This window comes from Eumetopias jubatus, unplaced genomic scaffold (genome assembly GCF_037043125.1).
Source record: "Eumetopias jubatus isolate StellerSeaLion01/CBP00866 unplaced genomic scaffold, mEumJub1_p1.0 scaffold_8, whole genome shotgun sequence".
Lineage (NCBI taxonomy): Eukaryota > Metazoa > Chordata > Mammalia > Carnivora > Otariidae > Eumetopias > Eumetopias jubatus.
The window spans coordinates 116,244,458-116,263,118 of record NW_028274814.1 but is presented as its reverse complement, the minus strand read 5'-3'; the positions used below and the strand labels follow the sequence as shown (position 1 = coordinate 116,263,118).

General features: G+C 35.4%; 1 protein-coding gene across 5 annotated transcripts in view; it reads left to right on the top strand.

Annotated features, from left to right (window-relative positions):
• CEP83 (centrosomal protein 83) overlaps positions 1-18,661 on the top strand; it is a 137,079-nt gene that overhangs the window by 47,891 nt on the left and 70,527 nt on the right. For all 5 annotated transcript variants that reach the window (XM_088025286.1, XM_028105488.1, XM_028105485.1 and 2 more), the window contains 4 exons: positions 5,448-5,721; positions 6,396-6,546; positions 15,081-15,173; positions 17,533-17,664. In XM_088025286.1, coding sequence (XP_087881412.1) covers positions 5,549-5,721; positions 6,396-6,546; positions 15,081-15,173; positions 17,533-17,664 — 549 coding nt within the window. In that variant the 5' untranslated portion in view covers positions 5,448-5,548. The remainder of the gene's footprint in view (positions 1-5,447; positions 5,722-6,395; positions 6,547-15,080; positions 15,174-17,532; positions 17,665-18,661) is intronic.

The window sequence follows — 18,661 nt, the reverse complement described above, 5'->3', positions numbered from 1 at the left end:
TTCTTTTCCTGGCTGATCTTAAGATTTTTCCTTTTTCTTTAGTAAAATCTTAAGGTGATGTTCTTAGATGTGGATTTCTTAATGGGATGTATGTAGATTTCTTTTTATTTACGTGCTTGTGGTTATAGAACATTTTTGGTGGAAGTTGACAACTTTTGGGGGGGCAGTTATTGTTTCTCTACTATTTTCTCTCCTGGGACTCCAATGGCATATCTGTTACAATAACATTTTAAATTTATTCTCTGTATTTCTTTCCTTTTTTGTATTTTTCTTATTTTTATTTAAATTCAAGTTAGTTAACATATAGTGTAGGATTGGTTTTAGGAGAATTTAGTGATTCGTCACTTACATGCAACACTCAGTGCTCATGCCAACAAGTGTCCTCCTTAATGTACATCACCCATTTAGCCAGTCCCCCCACCTACCTCCCCTCTAACAACCCTCAGTTCTCTTTATTTAAGAGTCTCTTATGGTTTGCCTGCCTCTCTGTTTTTATTTTTCCTTCCCTTCCCCTATGTTCATCTGTTTTGTTTCTTAAATTCCACATATGAGTGAAACCATATACTTGTCTTTCTCTGAACGACATTTTTTCATCTAGCATAATACTCTAGTTCCATCCATGTCATAGCAAAGGTCAAGATTTCCTTCTTTCTGATGGGGGATTAATATTCTGTCATACACACACACCCCATGTCTTCTTTATCCGTTCATCAGTCGATGGACATTTGGGCTCTTTCTATAATTTGGCTATTGTTGATAGTACAGCTGTAAACAATGGGGTGCTTGTGCCCCTTTGAATCAGCATTTTTGTATCCTTTGGATAAATACCTAGAAGTGCAATTGCTGGGTCTTAGGATAGTTCCATTTTTAACTTTTTGAGGAAACTCCATACTGTTTTCCAAAGTGACTACACCAGTTTGCATTCCTACCAACAGTGTAAAAGGGTTCCTCTTTCTCCACATCCTCACCAATGTCTGTTGTTTCCTGAGTTATTAATTTTAGTCATTATGACAAGTATGAGGTGGTGTCTGATTGTGGTTTTGATTTATTTTTCCGTGATGATGAGTGATGTTGAGTATCTTTTCACGAGTCTGTTAGCCACCTGGATGTCTTTCAGAAAGTGTCTATTCATGTCTTCTGCCCATTTCTTAACTGGATTATTTGTTGGATGTTGAGTTTTTAAGTTCTTTACAGATTTTGGACACTAGCCCTTTATCTGTTATGTCATTTGCAAATATCTTCTCCCATTCCATTGGTTGCCTTTTAGTTTTGTTGATTGTTTCCTTCACTGTGCAGAAGGTTTTTATCTTGATGAGGTCCCAATAGTTCATTTTTGCTTTTGTTTCCCATGCCTCTAGAGACATGCCTAGTAAGAAGTAGGTGTTGCCAAAGTCAGAGAGGTTGCTGCCTGCTTTCTCCTCTAGAATTTTGATGGTTTCCTGTTTTACATTTAGGTCTTTCATCCATTTTGAATTTATTTTTGTGTACAGTGTAAGAAAATGGTCTAGTTTCATTTTTCTGCATGTTGCTGTCCAGTTTCCCCAACACTTTGAAGAGACTGTCTTTTTTCCATTGGATATATTTTTTTGAAGATTTTTTTAAGTTTTATTTATTTGAGAGAGAAAGCACACATGCATGCTCATAGAGGGTTAGAGGGAGAAGGAGAGAAGCAGACTCCCCACTGAGCATGGAGCCTGAAGTGGGGCTCGATTCCACGACCTAGGAGATCATGACCTGGGTCAAAACCAAGAGTCAGATGCTCAACCGACTTTACTGCTTTGTTGAAGATTAGTTGGCCATACGGTTGTGGGTCCTCCTTTTTATTTTATTTTATTTTATTTTTCATCCTTATTTCTCTTATATTCTTTTAACTTATCTTCTAATTACTTTTTTTTTTAAAGATTTTATTTAATCATTAGAGAGAGAGTGCGCATAAGCAGGGGGGAAGGCAGAGGAAGAGGGAGAAGCAGGCTCCCCGTGGAGCAGGGAGCCTGATGCGGGGCTCGATCCCAGGACCTGGAGACCATGACCTGAGCCGAAGGCAGACGCTTAACCATCTGAGCCACCCAGGCACCCCTTCTAATTACTACTTTAAGCTATGTCTTATATAGGCTGTTATGCTTGCTCATTGAGTTTTTACTTTTGGTTGTAGAATTTTTCAGTTTTAGAGATTTCCCTTGGTTTCTTTTTATGGTTTCTTATTCTCACAAAATTCTCAACCTTGTTTTCTATTGTCTTATATACAATAATGTAAGAAAATTTCTTTTAGAATTGTTGTTTAATAATTCTGATAGTGAGGCCCTTTTGTCTATTGTCTTTTTGCTTTTTGTAACTTTAATTCATGTCACCTTATCTTCCCAGGTACTTGAGTTTTAAAATAAAAAAAAATTTTTTTATTTTGTCACATTTATTTGTAAAATTGTTTTTTAGAGCAAGTTGCAGCCTATTCTAATATCATTCATCTAAATTACCCTTGTTAGGAATAATAAGGGCAAACCTTTAAAGTCTGTATCGAAAATGAAAGGGGTGTTCACCAGGGCTTCTCCACTCCTTGCTGGTGTAATCTGTGTATCTTTGAATTTGAAGACTGTCAGCAGGCATTCAATCTCCCAGCCACCTCTCTGGAACTGGCAGATGCCTCTAGGGGAAGAGTGGTCCCAAATGCCAGTCTCATCTTTCTGCATCCACATCATCTCCTGTTCCCATTTCAGTAAATATTTATTCTTTTGTTAGTTTCCATTGTCTTCAGATTATTAAAACACATGTCCAGCTTTTCTTGTCCTAAGCAGGAGGCTTGATCTAAATTACCTTTTCCTTTAGTACTGGAAGTGAAGACTATCTTCAGATTTCTTGGTGTAAGAGATTGATAATACATTTCCCACGGTGTTTGAGGTAGTTGGGGTTTTTGTTTTTAGCTAAAAGCATCTTTATATAATTAGCATAAAAGATACAAGTTTGTTCTTTGTAAACTTGAATATAGAATTGTGGAACTACTTTTGAAGGTCAGAGAAAGAATTAATGTTTTATGAGGCCTTTCTGTCTATGTTACTAGATATTTATTTGGAGGATATCATATTTTCCAAGATTATCATTGATAAATTGATTATTACTGGACTGGAGAACTGAATATATGTTCAAAACACTAAAAACAGATATAAAGTTTATTCTGACCTTGGTAAGACTTGTGCAAATGGACTGTTTCCTGTGATTCTGAAATATTCCTAGAGGAGAAAAGTCTGAAAATGACTATTGGCAGATGCAACCCAGGAGTTCATAACTTTGAGTCAAGAAGATCCCGGAGGGTACACATATGTTTGCAATGGAACTAGAATTGGAGATGAGGCTGTGAAAATTAATAATGGGAAACCTCGTTAAAATGAAGATGGGAGATTCAGCAAGGGGAGCTCTCACTCCCTACCACTCATAGTCAGTTGTAGACCCAACAGGAAGATATGTACTTGATTTTGCACCTGGTTGCTCCTTTATGATCCCAACTGGAGGAAGATACTTTTTTTTTTTAAGGTTAATAAGGTAATGGTGGTAGTGATTGAGAAATGGCTATCCTGCAATTAGTCCTGAAAAGCACTTGTAGTAGATTTTAATGCCAAAAGGGAAGGATTTAAATCATTTTAACCCTGTTTTCCTTAAATGTCCAGGTCTTTGTGAATTTTATTTGCAATGGGACTGAACTTCCATTTTAAAGTAGGAGTTAGAATATTTACTGTCAACTGGAATAAGAAAAAAAAATTATTTTATCTTAGAAATCTTTGTTTCATTGGTAGTGGGACTGAAGAATAGGTCTTGGTTTTTCTTATGTCGTTTAAGCTTTTAGCTAATTAAAATTAAAACCCTGGGACACCTGGATGGCTCAGTCGGTTAAGTGTGTGCCTTCAGCTCAGGTCATGATCTGGGGTCCTGGGATCAAGTCCTGCATCGGGCTCCCTGCTTCATGGGGAGCCTGTTTCCCCCTCTGCCTCTGCCCCCTCTCTGTCTGTCTGTCTGTTGTGAATAAATAAATAAAATCTTAAAAAAAAACCTTATAATATCTTTTGGTGGTATTATTACAAATTATGAAGTAAGTTTATTGTGTGTTTCTATCTTTTAAAAATTACTTGGATGAAAAAGCAGAGTCAAAATTACATGCCAGGTTTTTTTTTTTTAAGATTTTATTTATTTGAGAGAGAGAGAATGAGAGATAGCATGAGAGGGAAGAGGGTCAGAGGGAGAAGCAGACTCCCCGCCGAGCAGGGAGCCCGATGCGGGACTCGATTCCGGGACTCCAGGATCATGACCTGAGCCGAAGGCAGTCGCTTAACCAACTGAGCCACCCAGGCACCCTTACATGCCAGTTTTATGATCCAGTTAATTAATTCCCTGACAAATAACTTACTTTTGTTAGGATAATGTGGCAGCTGTTACAAACAGTGCATTGTTGCATGTTTAACATGAGTAAGAAGTAAAGTTTTCTTGGAGGACTTTGTCCCTTCTATTAAAATGTGATTTGACAGGAAACCAAAGTAACTTCAATTTTAGTTTAAAAGTCTTCTTAGGTAATATGCAGACATCACATTAATTTATCAGAAATGGTATATTAAAAGAAAGACTGAGTAATTTGATGGTTGGTTTTTATGTGCTAAAGATCTTGTAGTAGGAAAAGGTATTTCATGATGACTCATGACTGAGGGAGATGCTATTAGAAAAAAATACATATAATCTTCACAAAGATTCATGAAGCTAAAGGGGAGAGAATTATTTTGATGAAAACTTTTGTTTTTAATTATTTACAATAAGAATACTCTGTCATCATTTTTTTTAGTTCTAAATATAACAAACAGTTACTTTCATAATCCTGGATCAGTGCTTTTGGGGATAGCTGAAGTGATTTACTTTCCTGTTCTTAGTACATAACACATAGATGATTAACATTTTTGTGTTGACTGATTTCTCATCTGAGTCTGCAGCATGAGTATAGTTCACTTTGTGTCAGATAAAAGACCCTTTGTAGCATTAATCACATAGTTACTTGGTGAAGGTCATCTTTGTGAAGATTATAATTTTCTCCAACCATTTGTCAAGTTCTAAGTGGCTTTTCTCTGATTTCAGAGTATGGATTTTGTAGTAGGATCATTCTATGAAGTTTACCGTAGTAGCTTCAGGGAATATCCATGGTTTGTGAATCTGGGAGTACCTAAATTAGAAAAGTCAGTAATTCTAGTTAGGTTAATAATTGAAGATGTGACGTTGATGGTCACAGAAACTTAGTGTGGAGTAAAGAAAATGTGTTAAGGTACGATTCAACTTTGTTCTTTTTGTTTTATGAACAATTAAAAAATCGGAAAATTTGGGTTTTGTTATAGAAGTGATAGTTGAATAACAAGAAGGGATAAAAAGAATGTCACAGTGAATGAGTTTAATTCATCACTAACTAAGTGCATTTCTCTGTGCAGGTATAATTTGGCATCCTGAGAGTCTGTCTTAGGAAGAAGGAAGTGGAAAATACCCTTGGAAAAAAGAAAGCTAAGACAAAAAGGAAGCCACTTACTTTTACATGGTCAACTGCTCACTTACCAATATGGATACTTTTCCCACTATTTTTCCTCCTGGTGGAGACAGCGGGCTGACAGATTCTCAATCTGAGTTCCAAAAAATGTTAATTGACGAAAGGTTACGATGTGCACATCATAAAACTAACTATCAGACTCTTAAAGCTGAACACACAAGGTAAATTGCTTAAATTTGGAGTTAAGGGGCTTTATTAAGAAAATTATTTTTGTCTGAACGTTTGCTCTGGAATATACAGTATAATTTTGTTAGTTTGCAGTATATACATTTAAAACTTCTTGGGGTGCCTGGGTGGCTCAGTTGTTAAGCCTCTGCCTTCATGCTTAGGTCATGATCCCAGGGTCCTGGGATTGGGCCCTGCATCTGGCTCCCTGCTCTGCGGGAAGCCTGCTTCTCCCTCTCCCGCTCCCCCTACTTGTGTTTTCCTCTCTCACTGTGTCTCTCTCTGTCAAATAAATAAATAAAATCTTTAAAAAAAAAAAAAAGAACTTCTTTAATACAGTGAAAGTTTTGCTTTAAAATTACTTTAGTCAAAACTAAACTAAACATGGTCCCAAGTGTGCTATGAATTTATAAGTCTTGTTTTGAAAGTAGCAAGACATATAAAATGTCTAGGTGGCTAAGTGTGTTTTTCCTTTCCCCCAAGTAAAATTGTATTAATAAACTATAGTGTTAATAATTAAACTCTATAAAGAAAAGAGGTTTATGAACTTAATGGGATATATGAAATTGGTCTTGTTCTGTAGTGTTGGTTGACCTCACATAAAGTAGTGCAATTAGGATAAAGCAAAGGATATCCTTAAAGTTGAATTTTTTCTTTTTTTAAAAATCAGATTGCAAGATGAGTACATAAAATCACAACATGAACTAAAGCGCCTGTTAAATGAAAAGCAGACTCACCAGGAAAAATTTCAGCTGCTGCTTGAAGAGCTAAGAGGGGAATTAGTAGAGAAAACTAAAGACTTAGAAGAAATGAAACTGCAGGTAAGAAAATATATTTCAGTTAGTACTATTGGGGAAAAAATTTCCTCTGCCCTTCAGGGTCCTTCTAAACTGGGCTAAGAATCAAATTGGCATGAGATTAGATTAATAAGAGAAATCAGATTTAGTTTCAACAGTATGCAGAATCCACACAAACATCACAAACATGAAATTCCAAAGATAGGCAGCAGTAGGCTTATATGACGTCCTGAGCTAGGGAGACAGGTCAAGTCTGGGGATACAAAGGGAAAGAAGATCAGTAGCAGGATGGTGAGAGGAGATGTTTGGAAAACAAAGGTTGCCCTGTTAAGCAGATAAATTTCTTAGGTAAAAAGGAACCTCTGTTAATAGCTCTCTTCTTGGTATAGCCTCTCCTTTCCAATTAAATTGAGGCAGTTGAGAGGGAGGTAAAGAGCTTTTCCTAAATCTGCTGGGTTTTGATTGCTTTTAAATCAAAACAGTCTTCATGCCAAAACAGCCCATCCTGGGGAGGCCTGCCTTTTGCACCTATGATACAAAAGTAGCCTGATGTTGCTAAATTTGGTGAATTCTGCCTACATTCTTAATGAGTATTTTGCTGTTGTCCACGTGGTAGAATTTAATATTCTTTCATATATTCTGGAATTTTAGCTACCATGTGGGATTTAGCCATGAAACTATTGTTTCATGTAAATTTGTGTTATATTACCTGTTCTGATTTAAATATTTCACTATTCGGAATAATTGCGGGAAAGGCCAGTTTGAATTGATAAATATTGAGAGTTAAAAATATTTTTTTAAAGTTTTACTAATTTTCTTTTAAGTATTATAACTGCAACTGAGCTAAAAAAGACTGATATTTATTAAAAATTTTTTATTACTGAAGTGTAGTTGACAAGACTGATAGTTATTTTTAAGGGACTTCTTAAAAGACTATAAAAACAATATGTGCACTTATTTTATGTGTGCAGGGTACAGTAAATGGAGTTTCTAGAGCAGAGGATAGTACTACCATTTCATTTCTCATTTGCCTAGAAAGGAGACCAAAACTAAACTTACTGTAGCACCAGTCAAACTTATTATAAATTTCAAATTAGTAGATATTAGCAGTCATATTTTCCTGTGTTCATTTAATCTCTAAATGGTACCAGCTGTGTATTTCTTTTTAGTGCTTGGTACAAATGATAAGTATTTTTAATATTGGAGTCAGAAGTTGATAGGGGTAAAAAGCTACCTTTTCAGTCATCTAATATGGCATATTGCCCAATTCATGGATTCCTTTGACAGCAGTGTTAGAAGTTGGTTATTCAGTATCTTTTTGAAATCTTCCATTGTTGGGAACACCACCACTAAGCTTGGGTTGGAGCCTGTATTGTGGTATTTTATTCTTAGGTGTATTTAGGACATTTAAACAAAAACCTCACATATAGGAGTTGAATAGGCAAATGTAATTTAAGCCTATAGAATTGGTGGATTAATTTGTTTTGCAAAAATTGAGAGGCCATAGAAATGAGAATCTGTGAGCACTGAATCCAAGGAATGCTTCCAAGTATTCTTCTGACACTGTAGATATAAACACTCTAGTCTTCTTTAGCTTATTGTTTGCATGTGCTTGGTACAAATAAGCATGTCTCCATGTTAGTTTGAAGAAACAGGAATTATATTAATATCAGACAAAATTTACTTCAAGACAAAAAGTGTCACTTAAGGTAAAAATGTCATTTTTATGACCAAAAAAAGGGTCAGTTCACCAGTGAGAACTTTGTTGAAGGTCATCATCTTCAACAAACATCTGTTTTTATGCCTTAGTTTTGTCATGTGGTAAAGAGGATAAAAGTTGTTAACAGTGGTTTTTGTGAGGACTGATGAAATAACATATATTTTTAGTATAATGTCTGACACATAGTAGATACTCATGAATGATGGCATTTATTCTCTTTGAATGCAGGCTCCGTAAGGGCAGGAACTCTTTCAGTGTGTCTTCAGTGCTCAAGTAGATTTCTGTTTGTATTTATATATTTTATAATATGTTAGCAAATTTTTGTAGAATGAATGACATGAAGAAGTGGAATAAATGAATGACTCGGAATTGAGGTTCATATATAATACAATGTTCTTTCTTGTCTCTTATGTACCTAAAGATTCAGCATCTTAGAGTTGATGATCCTCTCATTGTTTCATATCTGTAATGAGTTAACTTGTGTCCGCCAAAAAATATGTTGAACTTCTAATGCCCAGTACCTCAGAATGTGACCTTGTTTGAAAATAGTCTTTGCTGATGTAATTAGTTAAGATGAGGTCATACCAAAGGATGATGGGCCCTTAATCCAATGTGACTGGTGTCCTTCTAAGAAGAGGAGAACAGACACAAAGACAGAAACACAGGGCGAAGGGCAGGGAGTGAGGTGGGGTGAATGTCCTGTCATGACAGAAGCAGAGATTGAAGGGCTGCAGCTGCCAAGGAAGGACAGGGATCAACAGCACACCACCAGAAGCTAGGATGAGGCAAAGAAGGATCCTTCCCTTCAGGGAGTGTGGCCTTGCTGACAACTTGATTTCGGACTTCTAGCCTCCAGAGCTGTGAGACAATAAATTTCTGTTGTTTTAAGATAGCCAGTTTGTGATATTTTGTTGTCGTAGCTGTAGGAAACTAATACACCATTCAAAGCCAAATTCCTTTTTGGAACATTTGTGACACAGGGATCTTAATTATTCTCTGCCTCAGTGCTTTCAGTGGGAGAGAACTTAGTGAATGTTTAAAGTGATCCAGTTCCATTTATGGATTGGAGCATGTTAAGTATTTTCCCTGTCCTATTGAAATGAAATCATCCTCCCTGTAGCCTCTCTCTTGGTTCTTGTACTGTTCCTTGGATCTACACAAAATAACTTTAGACATTTCTCCATGTGATAAGTTCCCAGATGTTTGCTGACAAATATATTTTGTCTGGTAAAGTTTCTGTTTTTCAAGATAAACATAAGTGGTTTCTCTATGATATTTATCTGGCAAAAACAAACTAAAATAAAGATCTATATTATGTACGCATGTTGAAGCTAAATTTAGCTATTTGCTTTATGGATGTCAGCAATTTGTATGAGTTGAATAAAATTAAGTAAATTCAACAAAGTAGAAGCAATAAGAAATATGCTAGAAAATGTTTATGAAAGATGATTATTTTCAGGATATACATGTATTATCTTGTCTACAAAATGTCTTTTCTGAGCTAAGATTTAATATCCCTTTGGCTTTTATAGAAAAATGATATAAAAGATAATCAATTAAAGAATATTTCTGTGTCACTTGTGTAGTTGTAGTGAATGGAAATAATAGTAGTGCCTAATTTATATGCTGATTGTAAAGATGAAATGAGTTAGTGCATAGAAAGTGTTAGTACAATGCTTTGATATAGAAAGTGGATAGAACATGTTAGCTGTTGTTATAGTGTTATTATGTACCATGTTATGAGTTATTTGATAATATTTCTGTTAAAATTTTAAAAGTTACTTTACCAAAAATTTATATGCTTTCTTTGTGCCAGGCAATGGAAACTATGTAACCCAGTATGTTTCCCATTTTAGTTGGAGGCTAGGAAGCTCATAGCTAAATTTATTATTCAGTTTGTCATTATTTTTTTAGGAATCTCTGGCACAGCAATATCTGCCTTCTTAAATTAAAACATTCTTTGAAAAATAGTGGTCTATTTTATATTATTAACATGACAAGTGGTATAATATAGATTTAATATAGGTAATGACACATGGACTGTTGTATGATAAAGCATTCTTGTTTCCTTTGAGACAAGTGGTGGCAGTATTCCATTAGAAGTCTAAGATGCAGCATACTTTTCTCCTAAAATGACATGGAGAAAATCCTCTAATTCTGTGTCTTTGGTGTATGTGTGCTTTGGCAGGGTTGGGAGGGAAGTTAGATTTTTCTTATGTGTGTGTGCTTGTTTTTTATAAGATTCTTAGGAGATAACAAAAAGATGTTGTTGAGATTTTTTTTTTTTTTTAGTTAGAGACCTTATAGATTACAAGACTCTTGTGTAGTTACCAACTTCAGTGTTCTTTTCTCCTTTGTGTGGATCCATATTTCCTTTGGTACCATTTTCCTACTGTCTTAAGGACTTTCTTTAACGTTTGTAAAGTAAGATCTATGAGAAATTTTTTCAGCTCTTATATATCTAAAAATAATTGATTTTAAAGATAGTTTTGCTGAGTATTGATTTCTAAGTTGACTATTTCCCCCCCTAGTACTTTAAAGATGTTGCTCTTCTGTCCTCACTTATGTTGTTTCACATAAGAAATTTGCTGTCATCTTTATCTTTGTTCTGTGTATACAGTGAGTCTTTTCTTCATGGCTGCCCTTAAGATTTTCTCTTTATTGCTGATTTTGAGCCATTTGATTGATATGACTTTGTACTTCATATTTACAGTGCTTAGGGTTTATTGAGCTTCTTGACTAGGTGGGTTTACAGTTTTCATCACCTTTAGAAAATTTTTGTACGTGACTTCTGAAAATATTTTTTTCTGCCTCCTCTTTGATCTCCTTTGGGGATTCCATTATTAGGCCACTTAAAACTTTTCCCATAACTCACTGATGCTCAGTTTATTTATTTTCAATCTTTTTTGTCTCCTTGTTGCATTTTGGGTAGATTCTGTTGTCCTGTCTTCAAGTTCACTGATCTTTTTTCTTCTGCAGTATCTCATCTTCCATTAATCCCATATAGTATATATATTTCATTGCAGAAATTGTAGTTTTTACACTGAAGTCCAATTTAGATTTTTTTAATAACTTCCTTATATCTACTTAACATGTTCAGTCTTTTCTCTAGCTTTTTGAACATACGGAATTCAGTTATAATAACTATTTTAATGTCTTCGCTAATTCTAACATCTGTATCACTTCTGGGTTGGTTTTGGTTGATTGATTTTCTTGATTATTGTGGGTAGTATTTTCCTGCTTTGCATGCCTGATAAATTTTTATTGGATGCTAGACATTGTAAATTTTATATTGAGTGCTAGATATTTTTGTATTCTGATATTCTTGAGCTTTGTTCAGGGACAGTTACTTGGAAACAGTTTCATCTTTTTGGGTCTTGCTTTTAACGATTTGTTAAGTGAGAGCAGATTAATATTTAGTGCTCACTACTTGCCACTGCTGAGAACCTTCTGAGTACTCATTTCTCAATGAAATGAAGGTTTTCAGTCTGGCTTTTGGAAAAAGGAACTATTCATAGCTCTGTGTGAGCTCAGATTACTCATCCATCTGATTCATTCTTTTCCTGGCCTTAATTAAATATTTTCCTTACATACATGTGCTGATCGGGGTACTCTTCTGAATGAGCCTTTGCAGATCTTCATAATTTTCTCTGCCACCCTCTTTTCTGCTACCCTGCTTGTGACTCTAGCCACACTGCTCTCCCTGGATTTTTGTTCCATTTGCTTTTAAGTCAGAGAGTCCATCAGATTCTGCCTGGATATCCCTTCCTGTGCATGGCCTGGAAGCATTCTCAAAGCTTACTTTCTTTGTTGTTTGTCTCTCAGGGATCTTTGTTGCTTAATTATACCCACTGTCTTGAAAACGTTTGATTTTTGTTTATTCCTTTATTTGTTTTAGGTAGGAGAATAAATCTGATCTCTATTATGCCATCTGTTGGAAGTGGAAGCACTTTTATTTCTAATTGGTACTTGTTTGAGATTTCTGTAATTAAAGGTTAAAGTAGAAAGGGTGGTTGTGTTGCATCCTCACATACCCATCAATACTTGTTTTATCTTCTGACATCCCTCCTCTGTCTTTTCAACCCTTCTGGATTATTTTGAAGCAAATCATCTCAACTCTAGTATTTTAGTATATATCTCTATTATATACCAAGGTAATCTCTCATTTATTTTTTTTTAAGATTTTTTATTTATTTATTTGAGAGAGCGAGAATGAGAGAGAGAGCGAGCACATGAGATGGGGGGAGGGTCAGAGGGAGAAGCAGACTCCCCGCCGAGCAGGGAGCCTGACGTGGGACTCGATCCAGGGACTCCAGGATCATGACCTGAGCCGAAGGCAGTCGCCCAACCAACTGAGCCACCCAGGCGCCCGGTAATCTCTCCTTTAAAAGCATAGCCACAATACCATTATCATACCTAAAAGTACTTATTCCCTAATGTCTTTTAATATTGCATCTTTGTTCACATTTCTCTAATTTTCCCAGTTTTGCTTATTTTTTAAGAAAGGTTTTATTTATTCAAGAGAGAGCATGAACGAGAGAGTGAGAGAGAGCATGAGCAGGGGAGAGGGGCAGAGGGAGAAGCAGACTCCCCGCTGAGCAGGGAGCCCAACGTGGGGCTCTATCCCAGGATCCCAGGATCATGCCCTGAGCCAAAGGCAGATACTTAACCAACTGAGCCACCCAGGTGCCCCCAGTTTTGCTTATTTTTAAAGTTGTTTTGTTTGAAACAGGATCTAAATAAGGTTTATCTATTATTCTTTACCTTTTCATTACCACCCCTTCTCACTTGGGACTCTTGATACTATCACCCAGACTCTTGACATCATAAACCAGATTATAATAAGAGCTTTCTATGTGATTTCCCAGCTCCATCCACTGCCTCCCCCTCTCCTGCCCTAGTCACCAATTTTCTCCCACCAGAGGTTTTGATCCATCTTGCTTCTTCCTAAAATATAGATATGGTGATGCCATTCTTAAGCTTGAATACCTTCAGTGAATAAGCAAAGTACAGAAAAATGTGATAGTATGCCTTTCTTCATGTAAAAGTTAAAAAGTGGTGTATATGCTTATATATTTGTATGTTGTTTCAAGAAGGATATATAAGAGGTTAGCCATGATTGCTTCCTAAGAGGGAAACTGGATAACTGAAGGAAGAAGACTTAGTCTTTTAATACTTTTTTTGTTTGAATTATGTATGTAATTATATTTATTCATTATAAGTAACTACTGTTGAATACTGAGTAAATTATAAGAGTCTGAATCTGATATTTAGGAATCTTCTACTTGTAGCTCGCATCTCTTTCCCTTTTGTTCCCAGCCAGGATGTAGCTCTCATAAGTGGCATTTGGAAATGTTTCAGCATGGCCTTGATTGTCACAATATTTAGAGGGCATCAATGCACAAGGATCCAGGATTCTAAATTGTCTGTAGTGCTTAGTGTGCGGTTCAATCCAAAATGCCTTTAGCTTACCTTTGAGGAGCATTTTTTTTTCCCCCAGGGAATTTAAAATGTTATCCATTCTTAAGTTTCTGGTTCTGTTTAAGCTTTAGTTTTCCCATACCTTTGATGTGCCACTATTTCTATACTTAATATTTTTTCTGTTGGTCTTTACCTGTCTGATAAGCCTATATTGGTTATTTTTATAGTTATTTGTATGTATGTTATTTTTCATATGAGAGTTTGAACTTCTTATGGGGCAAGAAATTCTTCCTGTGAGTTTTTGTGATCTTTACAAAGTTAGACTGTGTATGCTTCAGTTTCTGTAAAAAAAAAAGGGGGGGATGATAATATAGCTACATTGAGGATCATTGCAGGGATTAAATAAGTTAGTTAATGCATGGAAGATATTTATGTTATATAGATTATATAGTATGTTGCAGAATGTTTTGTATGTAGTAAGTATTCATTCAGTGAAGTTTTTGGACTGTTCGGAGTATTGATGAATAAATGAATTGAATTAAACTGAATATTACTCTTCATTTTCAGAGGTTAATGTAAGTACATACTAGGTTTTTTGGGGTTTTTTTAATATTTATTTGACAGAAAGAGACACAGCGAGAGAGGGAACATAAGCAGGGGCAGTGGGAGAGGGAGAAGCAGGCTTCCCGCCAAGCAGGGAGCCCGATGCAGGTCTCGATCCCAGGATCCTGGGATCACGACCTGAGCCAAAGGTAGACGCCCAATGACTGAGCTAGCCAGGCACCCCTTCCATACTAGGTTTTTGTTTGTTTGTAATTTTTTTGTTTATAATTGAGTTATCCTATGTGCCCAGGCAGTGGTGTGAGGTGTTGGGAACACATCATGGTGAATAAAGACTGTGTTTGCCCTTCAGGAGCTTACATAAATACTTAAATCATTTTTTGAAATATGAGTTCTATAAGAGAATATAACAGGGAGGAGCCATGTTTTGGTGCTCAGAGTAAAAGTCAGCCTTTTCTGATTGAAAATAAGTCTGAATAATTCTCTGTGGTATACCAGATTATTACACCTTTGTTTTGATTGCTTTAGGAGATAGACTGTTAGCCATTATATAAAACATGGTAACCTTAGCTGCCAACACAGTTATTCCTAACAGTCATCATAATAATAATCAGTTACTATCTTTATCTCATGTTAATGGAATTTTTGACATCTCTGAGAGCCTGAAATTGAGATCTTCAAGTATTGTTTCAAATGATAGTTCTATTTACATAGTGATTACTGTAGAATTAGGTATATTGTGAAATTTCTATGAATTGGATTTTATTGTTATAATTAAGCATTGCAATTTGGTGTATTCTTGATTTTAGTATTTGTGATTTTATACTTAGAATGCTTTTTTTCCTCTACATACTAGGTATTAACTCCACAAAAGTTGGAATTGTTACAAGCCCAAATACAACAAGAATTAGAAACTCCAATGAGAGAACGTTTGAGGAATCTGGATGAAGTAAGTAATTTATATAGAAGGAACTGTGCATTTATCTTTATATGCCTGATCAAAAGCCCCATTCCCTTATTCAGAAACCCTGCAGTAGCTCCCCTTCTAACTCAAGGGGCTTTTAGGGCTGCAAAAGACCAGATCCCATTATCTCTCTGACTTCCTTTCCCCCATCCATATTGGCCTCTTTGATGTTTCTTTGGCACTCCAGAAATGAAACAGATCAAGAATCTTTGCTATAGCTGTTACTTCTGTCATGAACAGTTTCCTTCCATGTATCTCTTAGCCACTTCCTCATTTCTCTTTTTTTTTAAGATTTTAAAAATTATTTATTTGAGAGAGAGCACACGCATGTGAGAGAGCATGAGCAGGGGGTGGAGGGCAGAGGGAGCTGAGCAGGGAGCCCAACTTGGCACTCGATCCCAGGATCCTGGGATCATGACCTGAGCTGAAGTCAGACGCTTAAGCAACTGGGCCACCCAGGCGCCCCTTTCTCATCTCTTTTAGGTCTTTGCCGAAAGACTTTGCTCTCAATGAGGCCTACTTTGTGACCAACCTGTATCTCCATTTAATATTGCTTCCTGCCTTTCCCATCACTTCTTTTTTTTAAATTTTTTATTGTTATGTTAATTACATTACATCATTAGTTTTTGATGTAGTGTTCCACCATCACTTCTTAGACCTTTAGATCCCCATTTACCCGCTCTACTTTTTATTTTTCTCTAGTACTTATCCTCTAATATTCTGTACATTTATCGTGCTTATTATTTTCTTTATTACCATCTCTAGAATGTAAGTTGCATGAGAGGAGGAACCTTTATCTGTTTGGTTCACTGTATATTCTAAGTTCCTAGCATGCAATAGGTGCTCAGTTAGTATTTGTGGAATGAAAGAGTGTATTTCATGCAGCCTCAGAAAAATTAAAATTTGTTACGGTTTTCCTTCAGACTGAAATGTTTCCTTCCTCTTATGAAATTTCATGTTGGTATAATATGATTAAATGTTTAATAAATGGAATAGGAAAAGACAACATATATTAAGTACTATGCCAGACAATTTATATATGTAACATTATTTAATGAATAGGCTGGGCCTTATACATAACACATGAATATTGTCCCCTTCAAAATGGACCACTTTGGAAAGCTGTAGTCTAATGATGCTGCCATTTCACAAAGTAGTTGTAGAATCCACTTTTATAAATGGCTTACTGGCTTGGTAAAGTCATCTTTTGAATATCCTCCTGGTGGGTAACCAAAGCATTATGGTTGGGAGTAGATTTAATTTTTGGATTTAAACAAAGCCACTTAGACCTAAGGTTAAGTGATCAAGTTAGTTAAGTAAAAGTTTTTTTGTTTTTTTGTTGTTTTTTTTTTTTTTTTTTTTTTTTTTTTTAGTAAAATCATGAAACCCATTTTCTTGGTTTGTTAAACTGTCTTGGAGAAATCTTTCAACCGAAGAGTTACAGTGAGCTGAATATTTTAGAAGGTGTTCTTATTACTTAATTTCCTGACGAATGTTGAAATAGCATCTCCTTCATCTTCTCTATTGCCTAAGTTCTTACTGATTTTAGAATGCCAACAACTTTTGTAGTGTTAGTAAGCAGAATTGGAACATACCAGAGATTCACATGTGTTCTGGTTAGTCAGGAAAGTTGGTGCTACATATATTCTTTAGACTGGTGTGTTGAACTGTCATTGTCATACTTGATTGAACCTTAAGTTATTGTACTAAATATTCAAATAATATTTTATCTACTTAGAATTCATCCTTTTAGGAGGCTATTTTATATTTTACTATAGAGTTAATTTTTAAAATTTAATTAATTTTGAAAGGTATGCTACATTATTAAATATTATTCTATTAGGCCCACAGGTCAAAACTTTTGATGTGCTATTTGTCTTTATTATTGTGAGAATCAGTGAGTAAATAAGGTAAATTGAATGGTAATTTGCTTTATTGGCACCTTCTCAAGACTGTACTGATTCTGTATGTAGGATACTTGCCATAAGATTTTTCCAGGGTTTAGGGGCACCTGGGTGGCTCAGATGGTTTAAGCGTCTGCCTTTGGCTCAGGTCATGATCCCAGAGTCCTGGGATTGAGCCCCACATCGGGCTCCCTGCTCAGCGGGAGGCCTATTTCTCTCTCTCACTGTGTCTCTCTCTGTCAAATAAATAAATAAAAATCCTTAAAAAAAAGAAAGAATTTTCCAGGGTTTATTTATATTTCTGTTAAGCTTACTTTTTGCTTTTTAGAATGGCTTTCAACATAATGCACTTTAAAATTATATTTGCAAAAGTGATTTTTGGAGTGAGTACAAATTTCATTTATAAACGTGTCATAAATTACAGTCTCCTTTTAATTTAGGAAGTGGAAAAGTATAGAACTGAATATAATAAGCTTCGCTATGAACATACATTTCTCAAATCAGAATTTGAACACCAGAAAGAAGAATTTGCACGTACTTTAGAAGAAGAAAAAATAAAATATGAATCAGAGGTGAGTGATTATGCTAGTTTAGTCATTAGCCTTCTAGTCTGTAAAATTTTATGATTTTTTCTAAATTCTAAGAATTGATTGCATAATTAAGTTTCACTCATTAATGGTAAAGTATTTGGCATGATATTCATCTGTTCTACAGTAACATTGTTTTTTGTGAACATTCTTTGTGGCTGTTAACTTTTCCTCTTTTGTTCCTCGTTTATTTTGCCCCAGTCAATGGAGATAGTCTCTTTTCTTTCATAGCCAGAGAGACAGACTTCTTATTACAAATATAGTTTGTTTATATGACTTTTTTATGTAGAACTGTCCCCCTCTACTTTTTGGAACCAAACCACGTCCAGAAGAGCTCTGGCTATCAGCCCATGTACCTTGTTTCTACTGACAGAAATAAGGGGTTTATACTTTAGGGCATGCCCATCACATTCAAGAAGTGTACTTTGTTCTTTCTGACATCTACAACTGCAGAATTTTCTCTCCACCGCCTACAGCATGTTCTCCTACTCTATCTCTACTGCTTAGGCAGCCTTTCTACTCATTTTATGTTTCATCTCCTAATTTTGCCAAAAATGAAATTTGTGTTTATCATTCTTTATGGACTTATATGTGATTTTTCAGGATAAAAAGAAATATCAGTTTGGTCCTGCTATATTCAAATAAGAAATCTAACACCAGTGGAATTTGTAAACAACAACAAGAAAAAACTTGGTATCTGTAGTTATGTGAAATATTCTTTGTACAAACGCATCTGCATTATGTATTTATTGCATCATCCTTATTTGGAATTAAGAATTAGAATACACTCACCTTCCTTTACCAATTACTAATTGGATCAAACTGATCTATTCATTATTTTTTAACTTTAAATTCAATTAGCCAACATATAGAACATTATTAGTTTCAGATGTAGAGTTTAGTATTTCATCAGTTGCATGTAACACTTAGTGCTCATCACATCACATGCCCTCCTTAATGCCCATCACCTAATTACCCTATC